The sequence below is a fragment of the Neolamprologus multifasciatus genome, chromosome 4, assembly GCF_963576455.1.
Source record: "Neolamprologus multifasciatus chromosome 4, fNeoMul1.2, whole genome shotgun sequence".
NCBI classification, from domain to species: domain Eukaryota; kingdom Metazoa; phylum Chordata; class Actinopteri; order Cichliformes; family Cichlidae; genus Neolamprologus; species Neolamprologus multifasciatus.
This window is the reverse complement of record NC_140442.1, coordinates 18159817-18178927: the sequence shown is the minus strand read 5'-3', so window position 1 is coordinate 18178927 and position 19111 is coordinate 18159817. Positions and strand designations below refer to the sequence as shown.

The window sequence follows — 19111 nt, the reverse complement described above, 5'->3', positions numbered from 1 at the left end:
CACAGACATGAAAGTTATATGAAAGTTATCTGTTTGACAGCAAGATAAACACATGCTAACATTCCCCTGTAATTTCTCTCACACCTTCACAGTAGAACACAAAAAAGACCTTTCAGAACATGTTGGCCTTTTTTTTTTTTTTTTTTTTTGAATGAAGCACTAAACCTGTTTGGAAAGGAGTGCAGTGACTAGATAAGGAAACATATGCATAAAAGGTTACTTATTAGACAGTAAGATAGTAAGAACATTTCCCTGTGTCATTTCTGCATTGCATTCTGGCCTCTTTGAATTGATAAACTAGGTAGAATACAACACAAACCTGTCAGATCATTTTGAATTTTTTTGATTAACAGGTTAATGTGTTTGGAAATGAGTGACTGTAGATAAGAAGATATATGTATAAAAGTAATCTCTTAGAAAGGGAAAGAAATAAATGCTAAAAACTCCCCTGTGTCATTTCTGTCACACCTTCTCTCTTTCCCAGTATCACAGCTGAGCAAAGGCTGAATTGCTTTCTGGCCTGTTTGGATTGATAAACTAGGCGGAATAAAGATCCTGCAGTGTTTGAGCTTTTTTGGATACAGGGGTAAATATGTTTGGAAAAGTGTAAATGATATAAAGTAAATGGCTAAAATCAAAATCTTGTTGATTTCTTATATCATTAAGGGTTAATTGAAATTAGGTTAAATGTGCTATATAAAGTTGACTTAGGCACTAAGTTTAAAACATTTATAGAATGAATGTCATCTTAAAAAAAAGAATTTCAGTAACAAAGGAACCATATCTCATTTACCAAACATACTATAATTAAATTATAATTAATTTAAACCCTTTTAAACTTTATAAAATGTTTCATAAAGAGTTAACTCGTAGTTTAAAAATGTTTCTCTACAGTCATAATGGGCATGAATGTCATGGTAATTTGAGTCAATTTCTTTGAACTAGAGCAGGGCGATATGACCAAAAATATTTATCACGATATACATTTGAAAATTTGCGATAACGATATAACTGACGATATAATTGACACTAGACAAAATACTTTACAATTCCACAACTTTATTAGTGCAAAAACAAAAAAAAAAAACCATCAGTGTATTTTCACTTAAACAAGCAGCTTTTTTTATGTGCATTAAAGTTATATAAAAAATTAACAGTGCAAATGCAAATTCCTCGCTGACAGTTTAACCAAAAGGCATTTCCAGTGGAAATTGGCCGACATATCCTCAGCATAACCATGTATGATATCCACAAAACTTAAAAAGAGCTTATACACACATAATATGGTAATATTATGTTGAAGCACAGTACGTATCACTCCGCGAGGAGCCTGCCTACGATAGCCGTAATGCTCCGACAATCCATCAAGCGGTGCGGCTTCGTAGCTTAGCAAAGTCGTACTAAAACATTTGACAGATTTTTGAGCGCGTGTACCACATAAAATCGTTTCGAGGTCAGTAAACACAACCAGAATTCATACATAAGGCACACGGGATTATAAGGGGCACTGTCGATTTTCAGAAAAATAAAAGGATTGATTTTAAGTGTGCCGTATTTTCCAAAAAACACGGTAATAACAACGGCCCGTTAGCACGCTCTACCAAAAATAGTGCTTTGTTGTGTATCTGATGGACGAAAGCCAAACCAGTGCCACACCACTGAAGTTGCAGCATTTTTACAAACCAATTCTGGTTCATCCGTTTCATTCAACGATCCGCTTTCGCCCTTCTCATTCTCCGTCGCCGCCATGCTTTTTCCACCATGTGCGTATGAAAACAAAGGCACTGTGCATGCGTGTTTGACCCATATTCTATCGCAATATATCATTTTCTTATCGTTGCCCAACATTATACCGGTATTACCGTGAATGGTATGATATAACCCAGCCCTACTTTGAACTATTCTTCTTCCATGAGGGAATTATTGTACCCATGCATTTTTAATGACTTTCTAAATAAGAATGGGATGCACAAGTTTGAATTTATTTTGGATTTTAAGTGATCCACACTGGCTTGTTCAAGTTGAGAAGGTCTCTTGGAGACAGTTCAAACAATGGGAAAGTCCAAAGAACAAATACAGGTTACAATGTAACAGTGTGATGTTAACAACTGATCTCCACCAACATCTGCAAGTATTTGTTAACTACTAATTATTTATTTATGGTCTATAATTTGACAATGAGTCAAATAGTGGGTCTTAAGCAATTGCAGAGTAATATTGCCTGTTTGAAATGTCATTCAGATTGAAGGCTCCTCCCACACTCTATATAATGCAGTCCTCCTGGGTGCAGAGAGACTGCAGAACTCTCATTTCTTCTCAGCTGTACTTAACCTACTACATATGCCAAGATGATGAAGGTAAGTAAATATATACAGTCTTAAGCAGATGGTACAAGCTTATTCTTTACCAGGTTGATGTAACTAAATCAGCAGAGTTATGCTTAAACTAAAGTATAAGCAGTATGCTTTTAGGTTTGTTGTTTTTGTAATAATTCTGACATTTTGGATTTATTTGATGGCCTTTTATCATTGAAATATTCATCACAGAGCATATGTGTGCATTAATCATTTCTTAATTGTTATTTTGTCTTCTCAGCTACAGACGGTTGATGCAGGGCATTATTTATTATGGGTGCATTACTATTTTGTAATGTTATTGACTCTTTTTGGAGTCATTTATTATTTCAGCTTCAGCCAGTAAACAGCACTGTCCAGTGCAGTATCACCAAAAATCCCTGTCTTTATCTGTACAGGATATGATAATAAAGAACATGACCTTCAAGGTCGAACAAACTCTGACTGTTGTTGGAGTCATCAAATCTGATCCCAAAAGGTAAATACTGATTAAGGATAAGATGTATTAGGATTTTTAAATTAGTGAGTGAGTCATAGTAAAGTTGAAAAATAAAATATATTTATAATAAAAAGCTTTTGGAGACTTTTTTGGAGTAACAAGAGTAATTGTACTTTCAATCAAAATTCAATCAAAATTGTACATCTTATTATACAGAGAAAAGTTGCACAAAAATGATAACTAAATCTCCAGGTAAGAGGAAAAAATAGAAAATTTGATCTCTTTAACCTCCTAGGATCTTTTGTCCACATATGTGGACGTCACATTTTGGGTGATTAAATTAAATTTTTCTCTACAAGGGCCTGATATCCACTTATGAGGACATTATACTGTGCCACTGTTCTATTGAATTTAAAACGAATGTCCTCTCATGTGGGTCTCATTTTTCTCAGAAACAAAACTTAAGTAAAAAAAAAAAAAAAAAAAATCAGGAAATTTTTTTTCATTCATCAGGTCCCAGTCAGCCCAAATAGAAAAGAGAAATTAAAAATGCATGCCATGAAAGAGTTTGGGTCTTAGGAGGTTAAGGTAACTGAAGTTTGAAAGGTACTGATATGAAATATGCAAATATGAGAATTTTTATTTGGGGGTGAACTTTCCCTTAAAACTAGGTAACCACACTCTGTCACCATTTTATTAAGATTTACTATCTTGGGGCAATTATTGTAGCAAAATTATTTGCAAATCTTTGCCGATAATTTTGTATCTCTATGTCAGTCCATTTCAGCCCCATATTTTCTGATCCTAAATACTGTATAATGTGATATGCAATAGCTTTCTCTCATTGCAGGTTTGCTGTGGATATTGGCGAGAGCGAGGACAGAATTGCATTTCATTTCAACCCTCGTTTTGATGACAGCAGACACATAAATATAATTGTCTGCAACTCTTTTGAGGCAGGCAATTGGGATCAGGAGCAACGTGAAAAAAGCTTTCCTTTCAGCCCGGGAAAGGAATTCAAGGTGTGAGAGTGTGTTTGTCCGTATTGTAGCCTTCGTCTTTCATGCAATCTCTGTTGGTATCTTTGATTACATTAAAAACGTCATTATTTGACCTTTTTCTGAGCTATATTACAGTGTTCACATCCTTTGTCTCTCTGTTTCTCTCACTCAAAATGCCTTTTTAGATCTCCATTCAGTTCACTTGTTCAGAGTTTGTGGTGACTTTACCAAATGGCTCAACGTTCTGTTTCCCCAATCGCATGGGTGCAGAGAAATACTCTGTTATGGGCTTTCATGGGGATGCTGTCATCAGAAGCATTGAGATCAACTAAAACGGCATCCACCCTTGAATTGCTGAATTGAAATTCTTGTTTTATTTTTCTGTTTGTCTGGCAGCAGATTTTTAGCTCTGCACACAGATGACTCAACATCCTGTTATGGAACTGTGCAGTTTTAAAGTAGTGCAGGGGATTTTTCGGTTTGGATTTGTAGTTTTTTGCTTGAAAGAATTATATACAGTAAACTATCATCAAGTTTCCTTTAATGTGCCTTTAAATGCTTCACTATTCACTATTTGTATTTTCCAAGACTTTTTACTTTTCAATTCTTTCCTGCAAAAGCATCATTAAAGCATGTTCTACTATGAAAAAAAAAACATGACTCTGGTGACTCCTTATACTTGTTTTACAATGTCTTTCATCCTTTCCCAGTGAAACACAGGCACTGCCCCGCTCTGTGATTTGACCTTTTACATACAAGTCATATTTCATACCTTCACAGTTTTGGGTCCACTTTAACTTATGAGAAGTGTTTATACCACAGATTAATTTATCACATATAACTAATCTATCTACTAGTCTATACATGAACTGTTAATCCTTAATTAATGTTTTTTCAGAGCAGGATTTTGGAATTATCATTATTTATTAGGATTTATTTTTGGAGAAAAATACCTACACAACATCGTGCACAGATTTATATAAGAAATTAACACAATACAGACATGAAATGAAACAGTCATTCATTTTAATGAATGTGAAAATGGCAAGAAAATTGTGGGACTGTCAGGACATAACCATTAATAACCACTACAACCATTAAACACTCACCTCACTGCTGTAATTATAATACTTCCTCAACTACAATTGATAATTATAATTATTAATGCAATATCAATCAACGCTTGAAACACTAAAAATGGTTTGATGTCATTTTAATGGCAACTTTGCACTTTACTTCACTGTAGTCTCAGAATGTGGAGAAAGCTTTCAATAAAATGACTCCAGCTGCTGATGGTACATATACATAATAAATGGGATTCAATAATTCTTTTTGAAAAATTATCCTTTTTTTTTAAGTAAACTTCTTTTGGTTTACACCAGATTTTGTTTCTGAGAACTGGATTGGGTACAGTTTTAAATGTTTTGAACCTTTAAACCGTTGAAAAGGAAACTTAAATATTTTAAATGTCAGGTGAGTTGATTACTGCTATTTATTAAGAAATGCTGAGCAATGTTGTTGACTTCTACTTTTGAAGTTACTATTTACTGGTGAAATATCCCCACACATACTCTGATATTATTGCATTTACCCAAGAAGAGTAGGATATTTATTTACTTAGTTATGTTGATTGCCTTTTGAATGACATGAGAACAAATTGCCACTTTTACAATAAACTCAGGCAAGTCGTATGTGATTATTTTCTATATCACATTTTGTTATAACAGTGTAATAATAGTTGTCTCTTTTTCTTTATTGGAAGTAGTAGTAAAAGGTTTTTGCAGAATGTGGATTATTGAAGTATCTTAGTGTTATCACTGGAGGACAGTGGGTGCTCAGATCAACTTTGCTTAGTGTAAATTCCCCTCAAATTCTTCTCCCCTCCAAACATTTTAGCAAAACAGCCAAGATGGTAACAATGGGAATAATCATCTCAAGGCTTCAAGACTTCATGTCATCCTGTAAACTCTGTATACTTTCCAACAAATGATTATTTAAAATCATTTCCAGAAACCTTCCTGTTTTTAGCTGCCCCGTGGTTTTGTCAAGGTCATTTTTCCTGCTCTGTATTACTATTAATATTACTTTTACTTGTCTGTGTTTTATATACATTCTTAATACATAACTTAAACACTGATAGCTGGTGCAAGCTTAGTCTATAATTGAACTGTGCTTTAATTAAAACAGATGTTTGTATTCACTTTTAAACATTTATTATTTTAATGTTGAATATTTGATCTTTTAAGGTCAAAATGTTCACCATACAGCATATATGTACCATAATTACTTCTTTTTCCTTCTCATCTGCATAGGCATGCATAAATATGAAAGTTATCTGTTAGCAAGATAAGCACATGCTAACATTTCCCTATTTCATTTCTGCTATGTGTTCCCAGCAGAAACTGAACTGCATTCTGACCTCATTGGCTTGATAAACCCAGCAAATTAAAATAAAGACCTTGTATCATTTATCCTTTTTTTAAATGGAGTGCAGTGACAGTAGATGAGAAGACATATGCATAAAAGTTACCTATTAGACAGTAAGATAAGCACATGCTAACATTTCCCTATGATTTTTGTCACACCTTCTCTCTTTCACAGTAGCTGAGCAAAGGCTGAATCGCATTTTGGCTTCTTGAACCTTAGGCCTTGTATAATTTGTGTGTGTGTGTGTGTGTGTGTGTGTTGCACTGGTGCACAGTGACGGTGCATTCATGGTCACTATTACATCATGTGCAGCAGCTCAGGTAAATTAGAACTTATGTTGGTGATACTTTGACTCATTCACTGCATTCAATTTTTATACCAACTTTATACTCTATACGATAAAGACAATATGAACAGTAGTTAATGGAAATTGTGCATTAGGAAGCATCTGCTTACACCTTGTTGAATTTAGTTGTGCAAATCATTAAAGAGCAGTAAACTTCAAAGCAGCAGCAACACAGGTCAGCTAATCACAACCGTTACACAAAGAAAATCTCCTGGAGCTCGGAATAGATATTATTGTAATTTTTGTCAAGTCCCATTTTAACCCCTCAGAACAATTGAAAAGTCCAAAAGAGTCAGTGAAGATCTAAGAAGAAGAATTGTAGGTTTATTCAAGTTCAGACAGTCTTTTGGAGGCGTTTCAAACAAACAGTGTAACAGCGGGATGTTAACCACCAACATATGCAAACATTTTTTAACTTCTAAAGTAGTTATTTATGGTCTATAATTTGACTATGAGTAAGGTAGTGGGTGTTTAGCACTGGCACAATCCTATTGGCTGTTTCACATATCACTCAGGTTGAAGGCTCCTCCCACACTCTATATAATGCAGCTTTCTGGGGTGCAGAGAGACAAAACCCTGCAGCACTCATTTATTCTTACCTGTACTTAACCTTGTACATCTACCAAGATGGTGGAAGTAAGTAATATGACTATTTTCTCTTTGTGTTGCATGACCAATAAGGACAGTCTTAAACCATAATTTAACACGGATTCAACCGAATCAGACGTTTGCTTTTAGTTTTATTGAGATTTTGGAAGTTTTGATGAGCTTTGATAGTCAAACTATTCACATTATTGGGCATTATTGAATATGGGTCATACAATGCATTGTTGTTGAGTAATACTACTGATCTTTATTAGGGCCAATTATTACTGCAGTCTCAGTTAGAAAACAACACTGGCCAGTGCTGCATCACCAAATGTTTCTTTGTTTTCTTCACAGTGGATGACAATAAAGAACATGACGTTCAAGGTTGGACAAACCCTGACTCTTGTTGGCGTGATCAAACCTGATCCCAAAGAGTAAGATTAAAGATAAACTGTATTATGATTTTACACATTATTCTATGATAGTAAAGTTGGGAAATACAATCAAATATTTTAATGCATAAAAGATAACAGTTACTGTGTATTCAACTTCTATTCCCAAAATTCTTGCGTATCTCTCATATATTTTTTATTCTGTCCAGCTGGCACAATAATTATAACTTGATCCTAAGGTCATAAGATAAATGTGTACATTTGATTTTGGTGTGAACTATCCTTAAGACAGCTGAATCTCAAAGTAGAGCTATGAAACATCATTTTTGTGTTTAATACAATATGAGAATTTCATTAGCGATTCATTTAAGTTACATGATGTTTTAAACTTCTTGTGCTTATTTCTGTTTTAAAATTGCCCTAAGAATTTGATTATGGGGTGAATGGTCCCTTAAATCTATTGTAGCAAAATTATTTGCAAATGTGTGTAAAAATGCTATATCTGTATTTCAGTTTATTTCAACCCTATGTCCTTCCTACGCATGCTAAAAGGAATATAAGATGTAATAAATATTTGTGTGTTTGTACATTGCAGATTCACGCTGGATATTGGCCCCAGCGTGGACAGAATTGCATTTCATTTCAACCCTCGCTTTAATGCAAAGGGACAGACAAATAAAATTGTCTGCAATTCTTTGGAGGCAGGCAATTGGTGTAAGGAGCAACATGAGGATTGCTTTCCTTTCTGTGAGGGAAAGGAGTTTCAGGTATGAGAGTGTGTATATATATATATACATACATATATACTAGGGGTGCAACGATACTCATATCGATATTGAACCGTTCGATACAGTGCTTTCGGTTCGGTACGCATATGTATCGAACAATACAACATTTTTAATTTATTTTATCAACTTTCCTTCTGACGATGCTGTCTGTGTTGAGCGCTCAGTGGATCTGTGCTCGACATGCAGCCTAGGCGGAGTAGTCGAACACAGATCCACTGAGTCCAGCGCAAGCTAGCAGACAGAAGCTAAGCTCTCGTTGCAACATGGCAAATTGAACCTCCCCCACCCTCATTCAGATCTGGCGTTTGGAACTATTTTGGTTTTCATGTGACGTATGACCCTGAAGGTAAGCGCGTCATGGACTAAAGTAAAACAGTATGTTGGATGTGCCAGCAATGCTCAATTACATGGGTGGGAACTACTGCGTTAGCGCAGTTAGCTCGTTAACGTGTTGGCCGTCCAACCCCACGCACGGGGCGATCCGCGGTAGCTCGTTAACAGAGATTTGCCGTGTTGTGGCGTTAACCTCATTTCAGATTAACGCTGACAGGACTAGTGGGAACACAACGAATATGACTGCACATTTACGCTGACATCATCCTAGTGCAAAGACAAGTGGAAGAAGACAAAAACAACAAGCAGCATGCTACAAACTTTACCCGAGTCATTTAGACAGCCGTTAGCACATGATTCTCCTTATGGGGACCTGATATGTTTAATATGCTGCTGAGAATATAGCCCAGAAGAAGCGTATAGTATAGCTTTTATTTTGGAAAGAGACATTTCTCTGTAATAAACTCTCTTTTCCAAAGATGAGGGATTCCTCAATCAGATACAGGCAAAATCGCTAGCTGGGCTAGCGATTTTGCCAAATCTCTGGCCTGCCCGTCAGCCTATCGTAGGAAGGAAAAGTTTATGTCAATGCTTTTGCATTCTTTCGGAAATGTAGCTGGGTAATTATGTCATTGGCATCGGTGAGCCACTGTCAATATGTGACATATTGAAATCGCGTTTGAATTTGCGCTTGTTTTTTGCTTTCACTTTGCAATCGCGCGAACTGTGTATAGAGAACGACAGCACTGATTGGTGAGTGATGATAATTTGCGCACCAATTCCTCTGACATCATCTTATCAATCGTTAGCTTACTATGCAAACATGACAAGTGAAATCTCCCGCAGCTTAAACATGTGAGAGGTTGATCGCTGAGCGTTATGTGAGTGCGTGTGTAAAAGCAGCAGGATATATATTTTAGTTCTGCTGAGCCAAATAAGACAGGTCAGGGTGAAGTGACAGCCAAAGAAAAGCTTACCACAAAACGGAAAAGTTATGACAAATTAGACTATAAGGCAAAAAGAAAGTGCAGCTTTATGGTTTCATGGACAAAAGAATTTCTGTGGCTGCAATATGACGAGCTAAATAACCAGGGCTGGACATAAGTGGTCCGCAGGTGCGCATTCGCTGTCAAAATAAAAAATGCGCACAAGATAAGAAGTTGCAACGCATGTTTGCAAACATAGGATTTTCTGGAGGAGGACAGACATTTGTTTAGAACTCTTAAAGATGTCGAAGAAGCTCCTTTAAGCAATTACTTTGGTGTTCCTCCACCTCCAAAGAAATGTCAGAAGGAGTCTGAACCACAAAAGAAGCGCGTATTCGCGGAAAAGTAGTTGCAGGAGGTGAGCTGGCTTCAAACAAATGATGAATGCACAGAGATGTGGTGCAGAATGTGCCGTGAAAATTTAATAAATTACAAATTAAACAGCATGAACATTTTTTTTTTTGTATCGAAAAAATATCGAACCGTGACACCAAAGTATCGAACTGAACCGAACCGTGAATTTTGTGTATCGTTGCACCCCTAATATATACATATACATATACATATATATACGTGTGTGTGTGTGTGTGTGTGTGTATGTGTGTGTATTACAATCAATCTATAATTTGTCTCTCTGTTTCTCTTCACTCAAAATGTGTTTTTAGATTGCCATTAAATTCACACCTTCAGAGTTTGTGGTGACTTTACCAAATGGCTCAACATTCTGTTTTCCCAACCGCATGGGTGCAAGGAAGTACTCTGTCATTGGCTTTGGTCAAGATGCCGACATTAGAAGCATTGAGATCAAGTAAATCTACATCGTCAATTCACATTGCTTGTTTTATTTTTCTGCTTGTCTATCAGTAGGTAATATGTCCCCAAAGGTGGATGGTGACCGTGCCAACCTTGAATCTCATCACTAATTTAATTTTTTATCTTAAAGGAATTTAGTTTGTTGAGAGCCTGATCCAAACAGCTTTGGATGTGAAGATGGGATGTAAGATAAATATTTTCTTTGGTTCTTGACACAGATAACTGAAGATGCCATACGCAGTTTTAAAGTAGCCAAAGTGATTTTTCTGTTTGGAATTAGCAGTTTGCTTGCAAAAATCAAATAAAGTGTGATCAAGGTTTTCTGTAAGGTGTCTGAAAGTACTAAAGCATTTGTTTGAATTCCCAAGACATTCCACTTGTTCTTTCTTTATTGCAGCAACATTATTTAAAACACATTCTTTTATGAAAAAACATGACTCCTGTGACTCCTTATTCTTGTTACACTAACATGGAATGTTTTATGATGCCTTTGGGCCTTCCCCTGTGAAATTACATCATAGGTGAAACTGTCACTGCTGTGGTCTGTAATTTAATTCTTATTATGGGTCATATTTCATAACATGAGGGTCAGCTTTGACTCACAGTAACTGTATGTACCAAGGTTTGTACTACAGATCAAATTACAATATATATCTATTCTACTTGATATTATTAAATGAATAAATAATCCTAAATTGTATGTATGTCTAAAGAGAACAAAACTCTGTAGGTAGCTCCAAGTTCAACTAAAAATCTCACAAAATGGAGCAAAATAGTGTGAGAGTGCAATCCCCAAATTTTGCTGGTATCTACGGTCAGTTTTATAGATGAATAGCAAAAGTTGCACTATATTTTCAAACACAGACAGTCAGGCAGACAGAGTCATCACAATATAAACAGCCTTCAGTAATTGACAGGCTCCAAAACTGGAAACTGTGTGACCATATTTTGGCATTGCAATGTTTTATGTTCTGTGTATTCTTATATGAAGACCATTTAAATCCCTTCTAGAGATAAACTGATCTGGAAATGCCAGAGTTCCTTTCACTGAGACTAAGGGGCTGAGCTCAACTCATGAAAAGTAACCCCACACCGTAATCCCTCCTGGCACGATGCAGTCAGACAAGTAGCATTCTCTGCAAACACTGGGTTTTCCTCGGCATGAAAGATAGAAACTTCACAGTTCAAATAGGAAGTTGTAATAATAACTACTAATTAAATGCATATGTAAGCAGATAAATGAGTAAAAAAGGTGAGTAAAAATAGAAACACTCAGGGAAGCCCCCAGCAGCATTGGTCTTTTGCAGCATAATTAAGGGAGGATTCAGGTTCAGACATAGTAAAATGATATAATACAAATAAAAATGCACAATGTATCGCCAACTGCTGCACCTGTAGGAAAAACAAACATAAAACATCTGGAACGGCAAAAATTGAAAATGCACAGGTACATAAATCAACATTTTTTTGTGGCGTGTGTGGGTGAGTTTTTGTTTTGTTCTCTTTGTGTGTGTTTGTTTTACTTTTTACTTTGTACAACACTTTGGTCTGTGTTGTTTTTAATTGTGCGTATAAATAAATGAAATGATTGACTGAGTGATTGATTGATTAAGCTACGTAGCCAATTGAATTAAGAACTTATATATAACTTCTTATTTCATAGTGTAATCTTCACTTGATCCAAAGCACATTCTTTGTTGATTCTCCCGCTAATTATATTCACAGTATTTCCTCACCTCACTGTGTCTTTGGGGATTTGCTAGCTTTGCTTACTTTGTAGCTGACTCACTAGTAGCATGGCCTCTTTACTTGTTCCTCCTGCACTTTCCTGCTCAGTGTGTCACGGTTTAGTTACTCCTCGACTTCCTTTAGCAGTATTGATCCTTATAATAAATGTAGAGATTGGCAGCTCTGGATGCCAGGATTACTGAACTGGAGACTTGGCTTCGCACCATTAAAAACCTCGTAGCTAGCTAGGCCCCTGTAGCTGGTGCAGCTAAAGGTACGCTACCAAACTGTTCACGTGACTGACCATTTTTCCCCACCGGCTAACGGTAAATGCAAAATTGAGTAAAATTATAATTCACATTGGCAGTAAGGACAACCAGTAACATAAATCTAAAATTAATATTGAATTGGTGTGCAACTTTGCCAAAACAATGCTAGAATCTCTAGTTTTCTCTTGTCCACTCCCCAGTTGGACCAGGAGTGACATGCTTAGCTGCACGTTCTTTTGAATTTGTTGTCTGTCTGAGTGGTGTCCAAAGAACGATGTGGGCTTTATAGATTATTGGAAAACTTTCTGGGGGAAACCTAGTGTTGTTAGGAGAGACAGCATCCATTTCACTTTGAATGGAGCAGCTCCCATTTCTAAAAATCTGGCCAAATTTATTAAACCCATCCAAACACAACTACATAACTGTCCAGATTTGGGACCAGGAAGCAGAGTTGCAGTCTTAAACACCTCTCTATAGCTTCTCTCCTTCTGCTACCCCCCAAAACCCCATCTCCTTAGAGTCTGTGTCTGGTCCCAAACAAGCAAAAATAATCTAAAAATCTGCAAAAAATGACGTAAAAAACATACAATCACAAAGAAAGAAGAATACTGTATCCACATCTGCACCCAAGAGTAAAAGAGTCAAATTTGATTTAGTAAACATTAGGCCGATCTCTTCCAAGTCCTTGTTAGTACACAAGTTAATAATTAATCAACAAATTGATTTACTCTGCCTTACAGAAACATGATTGCAGCAGTAAGATTATGTTAGTTTAAATGAATCAACACCCCCGAGTCATTCTAACTACCAGAATCCTCGAAGCACAGAATCCTGAGGTGCCGATTCAGCCATTCATTCAGCCATTCACTACATTTTCAGTAATTTCTTTTTCAAAAACGCACATGTACTTACATTTATTTACATTTACTTGAGTAGGGTAAGGGGTTGCCACTTCAGCATGCAGTCAAGTTCAATAGAGTCTTGTTAATAACCTAATAATTTTATTCAGGTGTGTTGCATCAGCGACACATTCAAAAGTTTCAGGGCACGGGCCCTCGAGGGATGGAGTTTGACATTTGATGGTCTAAGCCACAGGTGTCGAACTCCAGGCCTCGAGGGCCGGTGTCCTGCAGGTTTTGGATGTGTCCTTGATCCAACACAGCTGATTTAAATGGCTAAAATACCTCCTCAGCATGTCGCAAAGTTCTCCAGAAGCCTGGTAATGAACTAATCATTTGATTCAGCTGTGTTGACCCAGGGTGATACCTAAAACCTGCAGGACACCGGCTCTGGAGGCCTGGAGTTCGACACCTCTGGTGTAAGCCATCAAATGACAATTTTAAATCAGCTCTCAAGATCTTCCTGTCTGCATGGACATACATAGGCATGTCAGTTATCTGCTAGATAGAAAGATGCACACTTGCTAGCATTTCCCTATGTCAGAGCTGAACAAATGCTGTGTTGGATTCTTTCCCCTTTAGTTTGATACTATAGGCAGGATATAATAAGGACCTTGTATCATTTGGACTTTTTTGAATATGGGGAAAATGTACTTGGGGAAGCAGTGCAGATATGGTAAATGAGATGACATATGCACAAACATTATCTGTTAGACATAAAGATAAACACATGTTAACATTTCCTTGTGTCATTTCTGTCACACCTTCTCTCTTTCCCTGTATCAGAGCTGAGCAAAGGCTGCATTGAATTCTTTCCTCTTTAGATTGATAAATTAGGCAGGCTATAATAAGCACCTTGCATCACTTTTTTGGATACGGGGAGAATTTGCTTGGAAAGGTATGGTAGATGAGAAGACATATGTACAAACATTATCTGTTAGAAGCAAGATAAACATGCTAACATTTTCCCTGTGTCATTTCTGTTATGAGTTCTCGCTTTCCTGGTAAAAGAGCTGAACAAAGGCTGCATTGCAATCTTTCCTCTTTGGATTAAAATTAAACAGAACACAGCAAATACTTTGTATTAACTGGGCTTTTTTCTCCAAACCCCAAATAATTGTAACCCTTTTTGGAAAGGGTTACAATTATTTAAATCACATTAAAGGTTGAAATTAAATTAAGTAATAATGTAGAAGCCAGAATAGAGTACTCTAATTCTATGTGAAACAGGGGTAAGCTGCAGTGTAAACGTTTAGTAGTAGTGTAGTATTCCTCAAAGCACCTCACTGTTACAGTCCACTTTAAGTTGATTTAACACTATGCAGTGTTACTCAGTGCTAAATTTTCACTCTATTTAGAGTTCATTTTACTCTAAAATTTTAACACTATAGAAAGAGTTGATTTAACACCAATTCCAAATGGGACCAAATATACTTGGGACCAGTGTTTAATGTAACTCTTTAAGTGTTATTTTAATGCTACAAATTTTACTGTGCAGTAGCACAGTTATACTGGCTGCTTGAAATGTCATTCAGGTTGAAGGCACCGCCTACCTTCTATATACTGTGGTCTTCTGCTGGAGTGCAGAGAGACAAGACCACACAGCACTCTCATTTCTTCTCAGCTTTACTACTTGACCTACTACATCTGTCAGGATGGAGACTGTAAGTACAATTTTGGCAGCAATGCTTAACTTACATTACTTTAAGAGAACCTTTAAGAGAACATGTTTCTCTCATTTGACCACAATATATTTATCCCAAGGGAAACACTAAAGGCTAATCTAATGTAAACTAATAATTTTTCTTCACAGGTTATGACAATAAAGAACATGACCTTCAAGGTTAGACAAACCCTGACTGTTGTTGGAGTTGTTAAACCTGATTCCAAAGAGTAAGTACTAGAGTAAGACCAAACTCTAACATGATTTTGTAAATTAGTGAATCATAGTAAAATTGGAACAAACAAAAAGGATAAAATAAAAACTCTTATTGGAACTTTTTGGTTTTCAGTAATTGTAGTTCCAACCAAAATGTAACAAAATTGATTCTTGTTATACATTTGGGAGATGCAGCTGTCAGATTTCACACAAAAATGCTAACCAGGTGAAAAATGTCTAAATTTGAATTTGTTGTGAACTGTCTCTTTTAGGAAGCTGAAACCTTAAAAGTACAGCTATGAAACACGTTTGTGTTTAATTCTTGTTGTTCTTCTCACTATAGTTTACCTAGTATAGTAATAATTAATAAGTGTTTTAAGCATGTAGCTTTGTGTGTCTGTTCATTGCAGGTTTGCAGTGAATATTGGCCCCAGTGACGACAGAATTGCACTTCATCTCAACCCTCGTTTTAACGCCAAGGGAGACACAAACATCATTGTTTGCAACACTTTCGAGGCAGACAAGTGGTGTCAGGAGCAACGGGAGAAACGCTTTCCTTTCAGCCTGGGAAAGGACTTCAAGGTATCTATCTATCTATCTATCTATCTATATGTCTGTCTGTCTGTCTATTAGGGGTGCAACGATACACAAAATTCACGGTTCGGTTCGATACTTTGGTGTCACGGTTCGATATTTTTTCGATACAAAAAAATGTTCATGCTTTTTTAATTTGTCATTTATTAAAATTATAAATATATATTTTAACTCAAACTTACAGTTTTTAAATTTAATGTTGCTGAAACAACAAGGGGATAAAATAAATCTATCTGATAGAGAAATCGCTCATCTTTGGAAAAGAGAGTTTATTACAGAGAAATGGCTCTTTCCAAAATAAAAGCTATACTATAAGCTTCTTCTGGGGTATACTCTCAGCAGCATATTAAACATATCAGGTCCCCATACGGAGAATCATGTGCTAACAGCCGTCTAAATGACTCGGGTAAAGTTTGTAGCATGCGTGCTTGTTGTTTTTGTCTGCTTCCACTTGTCTTTGCGCTAGGATGATGTAGGAGTAAATGTGCAGTCATATTCGTTGTGTTCCCACTAGTGCTGTCAGCGTTAATCTGAAATGACGTTAACGCCACAACACGGCAAATCTCCGTTAAGGAGCTACCGCGGGGCGTGGGGCTGGACGATGTCAACACATTAACGAGCTAACTGTGCTAACGCAGTAGTTAACACCCATGTAATTGAGCATTGCGTGGCACATCCGACATACTGTTTTACTTATGTCCATGACGCGCTTACCTTCAGGGTCATGCTTCACATGAAAACCAAAATAGTTCCAAAGGCCACATCTGAATGAGGGTGGGGGAGGTTCAATTTGCCATGTTGCAACGAGCTTAGCTTCTGTCTTGCTAGCTTGCGCTGTGCTCAGTGGATCTGGGCTCGACAGTGCAGCCTAGACGGAGTAGTCGAACGCAGATCCACTGAGCTCTCAACACAGACAGCATCGTCAGAAGAAAAGTTGATAAAATAAATTAAAAATGTTGTATTGTTCGATACATATGCGTACCGAACCGAAAGCACCTTATCGAACGGTTCAATATCTATACGAGTATCGTTGCACCCCTACTATCTATCTATCTATCTATCTATCTATCGTTACAAGCTATAATATAAGTCCTCTGTCTCTCATGCCTTTTAGATTGTCATCAGATTCACTCCTCCAGAGTTTGAGGTGACTTTACCAGATGGCTCAACATTTCGTTTCCCCAACCGCCTCGGTGCACAGGAATACTCGTTCATGAGCTTTCATGAGGGTGCTCGCATTCAAAGCATTGAGATCAAGTAAATCTCTTTCCTCTCTTGAATTGCTGGATTGAAATTTTTGTTTTCTTTTTCGCTTTGTCTAGCAGCAGGTGATAATGTTGCTCTAGGCCTTCAGCTTCTTCAGAAATTGAGTTTGTTGACAGCAAATCCAAACAGATGGACTCCTAAAGAATCATAACCTTTTTGTAATGTTTTGCTAGCAAGAACCACATATAGTACAGTGTGATCAGGTTTTCTTTAATGCGCCTTTAAATGCTTCTTTGTTAGTTATTTGCTATATTTTGATTCTTACCTGTAACAGCATCAATAAAGCGTTTTCTGTGATGAAAGAAACACGACTCTGTTGACTCTTTATCCTTGTAACACCTACACAGTGAAATTACTTCATAGGTGAAACTGTCACTGCTTTGGTCTGTAATTTAACCTTCACATATGGGCTGTATTTAGCGTCTGTACCAAAGTATGAACTACAGATCAGTTTAGAATGTATAGTCTCACATTAATAAACTGATGAAAAACATCAACACAACATCAAAAACTCTTTATCTTTTTTTTAAAGATAATTTAAGTATTGTTGTTAATTAAAATATAAACTTCTTTTTTTTATTTTAATAGATGAAGTGAAGTAGGTTCAGAGATTAGAGCAAGATGGTGAAAGCTCAGAGGAGGAAATACCAGTTTTTGAGGCGCCTCAGAAGATGATGAAAATGATGACAAAGTCCATTATGGATGGACTTAAACTGGAGCTCTGAAGTTAAATGATTTTGTTACTCAGCTGCATGACCGCAGCACAATGAGGTAACCTTTTGACATTCTTGTTGAGAGAGTTTTTAACTTCCAGAAGGGTTTATTGTTTTCCCATTATCAGAGACATCAAGATCATTTTTTATTTTGACGGACTTCCTAATCTTGGCTATAACTAGCAGCCAGTAAACCATGCTCGAGCCACAGATATGCTGAGGAGTGTTTTTCAGTTGTCTTCGGTTTTGATGCTACCTTCAGAGATGAGCACCTCACTGGGCTGCCTATTTTCTTTTGGATGTAACCAGACGACCATCAGTTTGGAGATTGTGGGCAACGTTTTTCATTTTTCCCCGGTAAAAATGATTTCAACCCAATTTCAGTATGGTCAGAACTGAATTATAAAGATGAGATGTGCATTTTAATGCACTTTTGCATATCCATTATTAATTATATAAATCAACAGGGCAAAAGACGAAATCACACTCTTAGCAGATGTGTGTTTGTATCTGTGTGTGTGTCAGTGTTTGTAAATTCAGTTATATTTCTACTTAAATGTTTTAATGCCTAAAAACCTAAGACGAAAAATAATAGTACAGATATTATGGACGGTGGGTTCATCACACGGTCCATGCTCATGCTCCCCAAAAGCTTTTATTTCTTCACCCTGAGCTTTCACCTTTCTGGTTCTGCTCTAATGTCTGACCTTCCTTCACCTCATCCCCTGACAACAATAACAATAACTGATTGTTTTGGAGAGGGTACAGTTACTCCATATTCATATAATCCTACTTAATAAAAGTTAACACTCTCGAATTGAAGAAACAATTTTATTTTTATCAATAGACTCATAATATCTTATCACTTAACCTCTGTCATATTCATAAATGAGGATGCTGCAGTTCCCATCATTGTGAAAAAGGGTCCACATGTGCAAACTCTACAATGTTGCATCATATAAAAGCTCAGGATGTCCAGAATGACAGGATAATGAGAGTACAGTGAGGTGTATAGATTTCATAAATGCTGCTTGACATAGAGGTTCAGACTCATGCCCTCCACAGACGACAAAATGAACTGGTTTTTTTTAATTTATTATTATTATTAACCACATTAAATGTTACATGTTAAAAAAAGTTTATTGCAAACTAGTCTGTGCATTCAAAACATTGTTAGAAAACCTTGTGCCTGTGGGATTTGTGCGTGTTTCCCACATTCACTGAAATTGCAGCTCAGGTGACTTTATAATCTTATGAACCCTCCCATCTCTCATGTAATCTATGATTTAAATGCAG

The 19111-nt window shown here is 36.6% G+C and overlaps 3 protein-coding genes across 3 annotated transcripts; all 3 read left to right on the top strand.

The window, feature by feature from the left end:
- Positions 1–935: 935 nt before the first annotated feature.
- On the top strand, positions 936–4449 carry LOC146520245 (beta-galactoside-binding lectin-like). The gene is made up of 4 exons (XM_085158102.1): positions 936–2357; positions 2753–2832; positions 3644–3815; positions 3980–4449. Exons 1-4 carry the CDS (start codon positions 2349–2351, stop codon positions 4124–4126), a joined length of 408 nt encoding a protein of 135 aa, XP_085014228.1. The 5' UTR covers positions 936–2348; the 3' UTR covers positions 4127–4449.
- A 2695-nt stretch (positions 4450–7144) lies between these two features.
- On the top strand, positions 7145–12361 carry LOC146520244 (beta-galactoside-binding lectin-like). Its single transcript, XM_085158103.1, has 4 exons — positions 7145–7203; positions 7510–7589; positions 8143–8314; positions 10320–12361. The coding sequence occupies exons 1-4, from the start codon at positions 7195–7197 to the stop codon at positions 10464–10466; spliced, it is 408 nt and encodes a 135-aa protein (XP_085014229.1). The 5' UTR covers positions 7145–7194; the 3' UTR covers positions 10467–12361.
- Positions 12362–14884: 2523 nt separating this feature from the next.
- Positions 14885–17656, top strand: LOC146520243 (beta-galactoside-binding lectin-like). The gene is made up of 4 exons (XM_085156396.1): positions 14885–15027; positions 15177–15256; positions 15653–15824; positions 16951–17656. Exons 1-4 carry the CDS (start codon positions 15019–15021, stop codon positions 17095–17097), a joined length of 408 nt encoding a protein of 135 aa, XP_085012522.1. The 5' UTR covers positions 14885–15018; the 3' UTR covers positions 17098–17656.
- The last annotated feature ends 1455 nt before the right edge of the window (positions 17657–19111 follow it).

Coding starts and splice junctions, on each gene's coding strand:
- LOC146520244 (XM_085158103.1), top strand. Junction 7,590..8,142: donor ATCAAACCTGATCCCAAAGA/GTAAGATTAAAG, acceptor TGTACATTGCAG/ATTCACGCTGGATATTGGCC. Junction 8,315..10,319: donor GTGAGGGAAAGGAGTTTCAG/GTATGAGAGTGT, acceptor ATGTGTTTTTAG/ATTGCCATTAAATTCACACC.
- LOC146520243 (XM_085156396.1), top strand. Junction 15,257..15,652: donor GTTAAACCTGATTCCAAAGA/GTAAGTACTAGA, acceptor TGTTCATTGCAG/GTTTGCAGTGAATATTGGCC. Junction 15,825..16,950: donor GCCTGGGAAAGGACTTCAAG/GTATCTATCTAT, acceptor CATGCCTTTTAG/ATTGTCATCAGATTCACTCC.
- LOC146520245 (XM_085158102.1), top strand. Junction 2,833..3,643: donor ATCAAATCTGATCCCAAAAG/GTAAATACTGAT, acceptor CTCTCATTGCAG/GTTTGCTGTGGATATTGGCG. Junction 3,816..3,979: donor GCCCGGGAAAGGAATTCAAG/GTGTGAGAGTGT, acceptor ATGCCTTTTTAG/ATCTCCATTCAGTTCACTTG.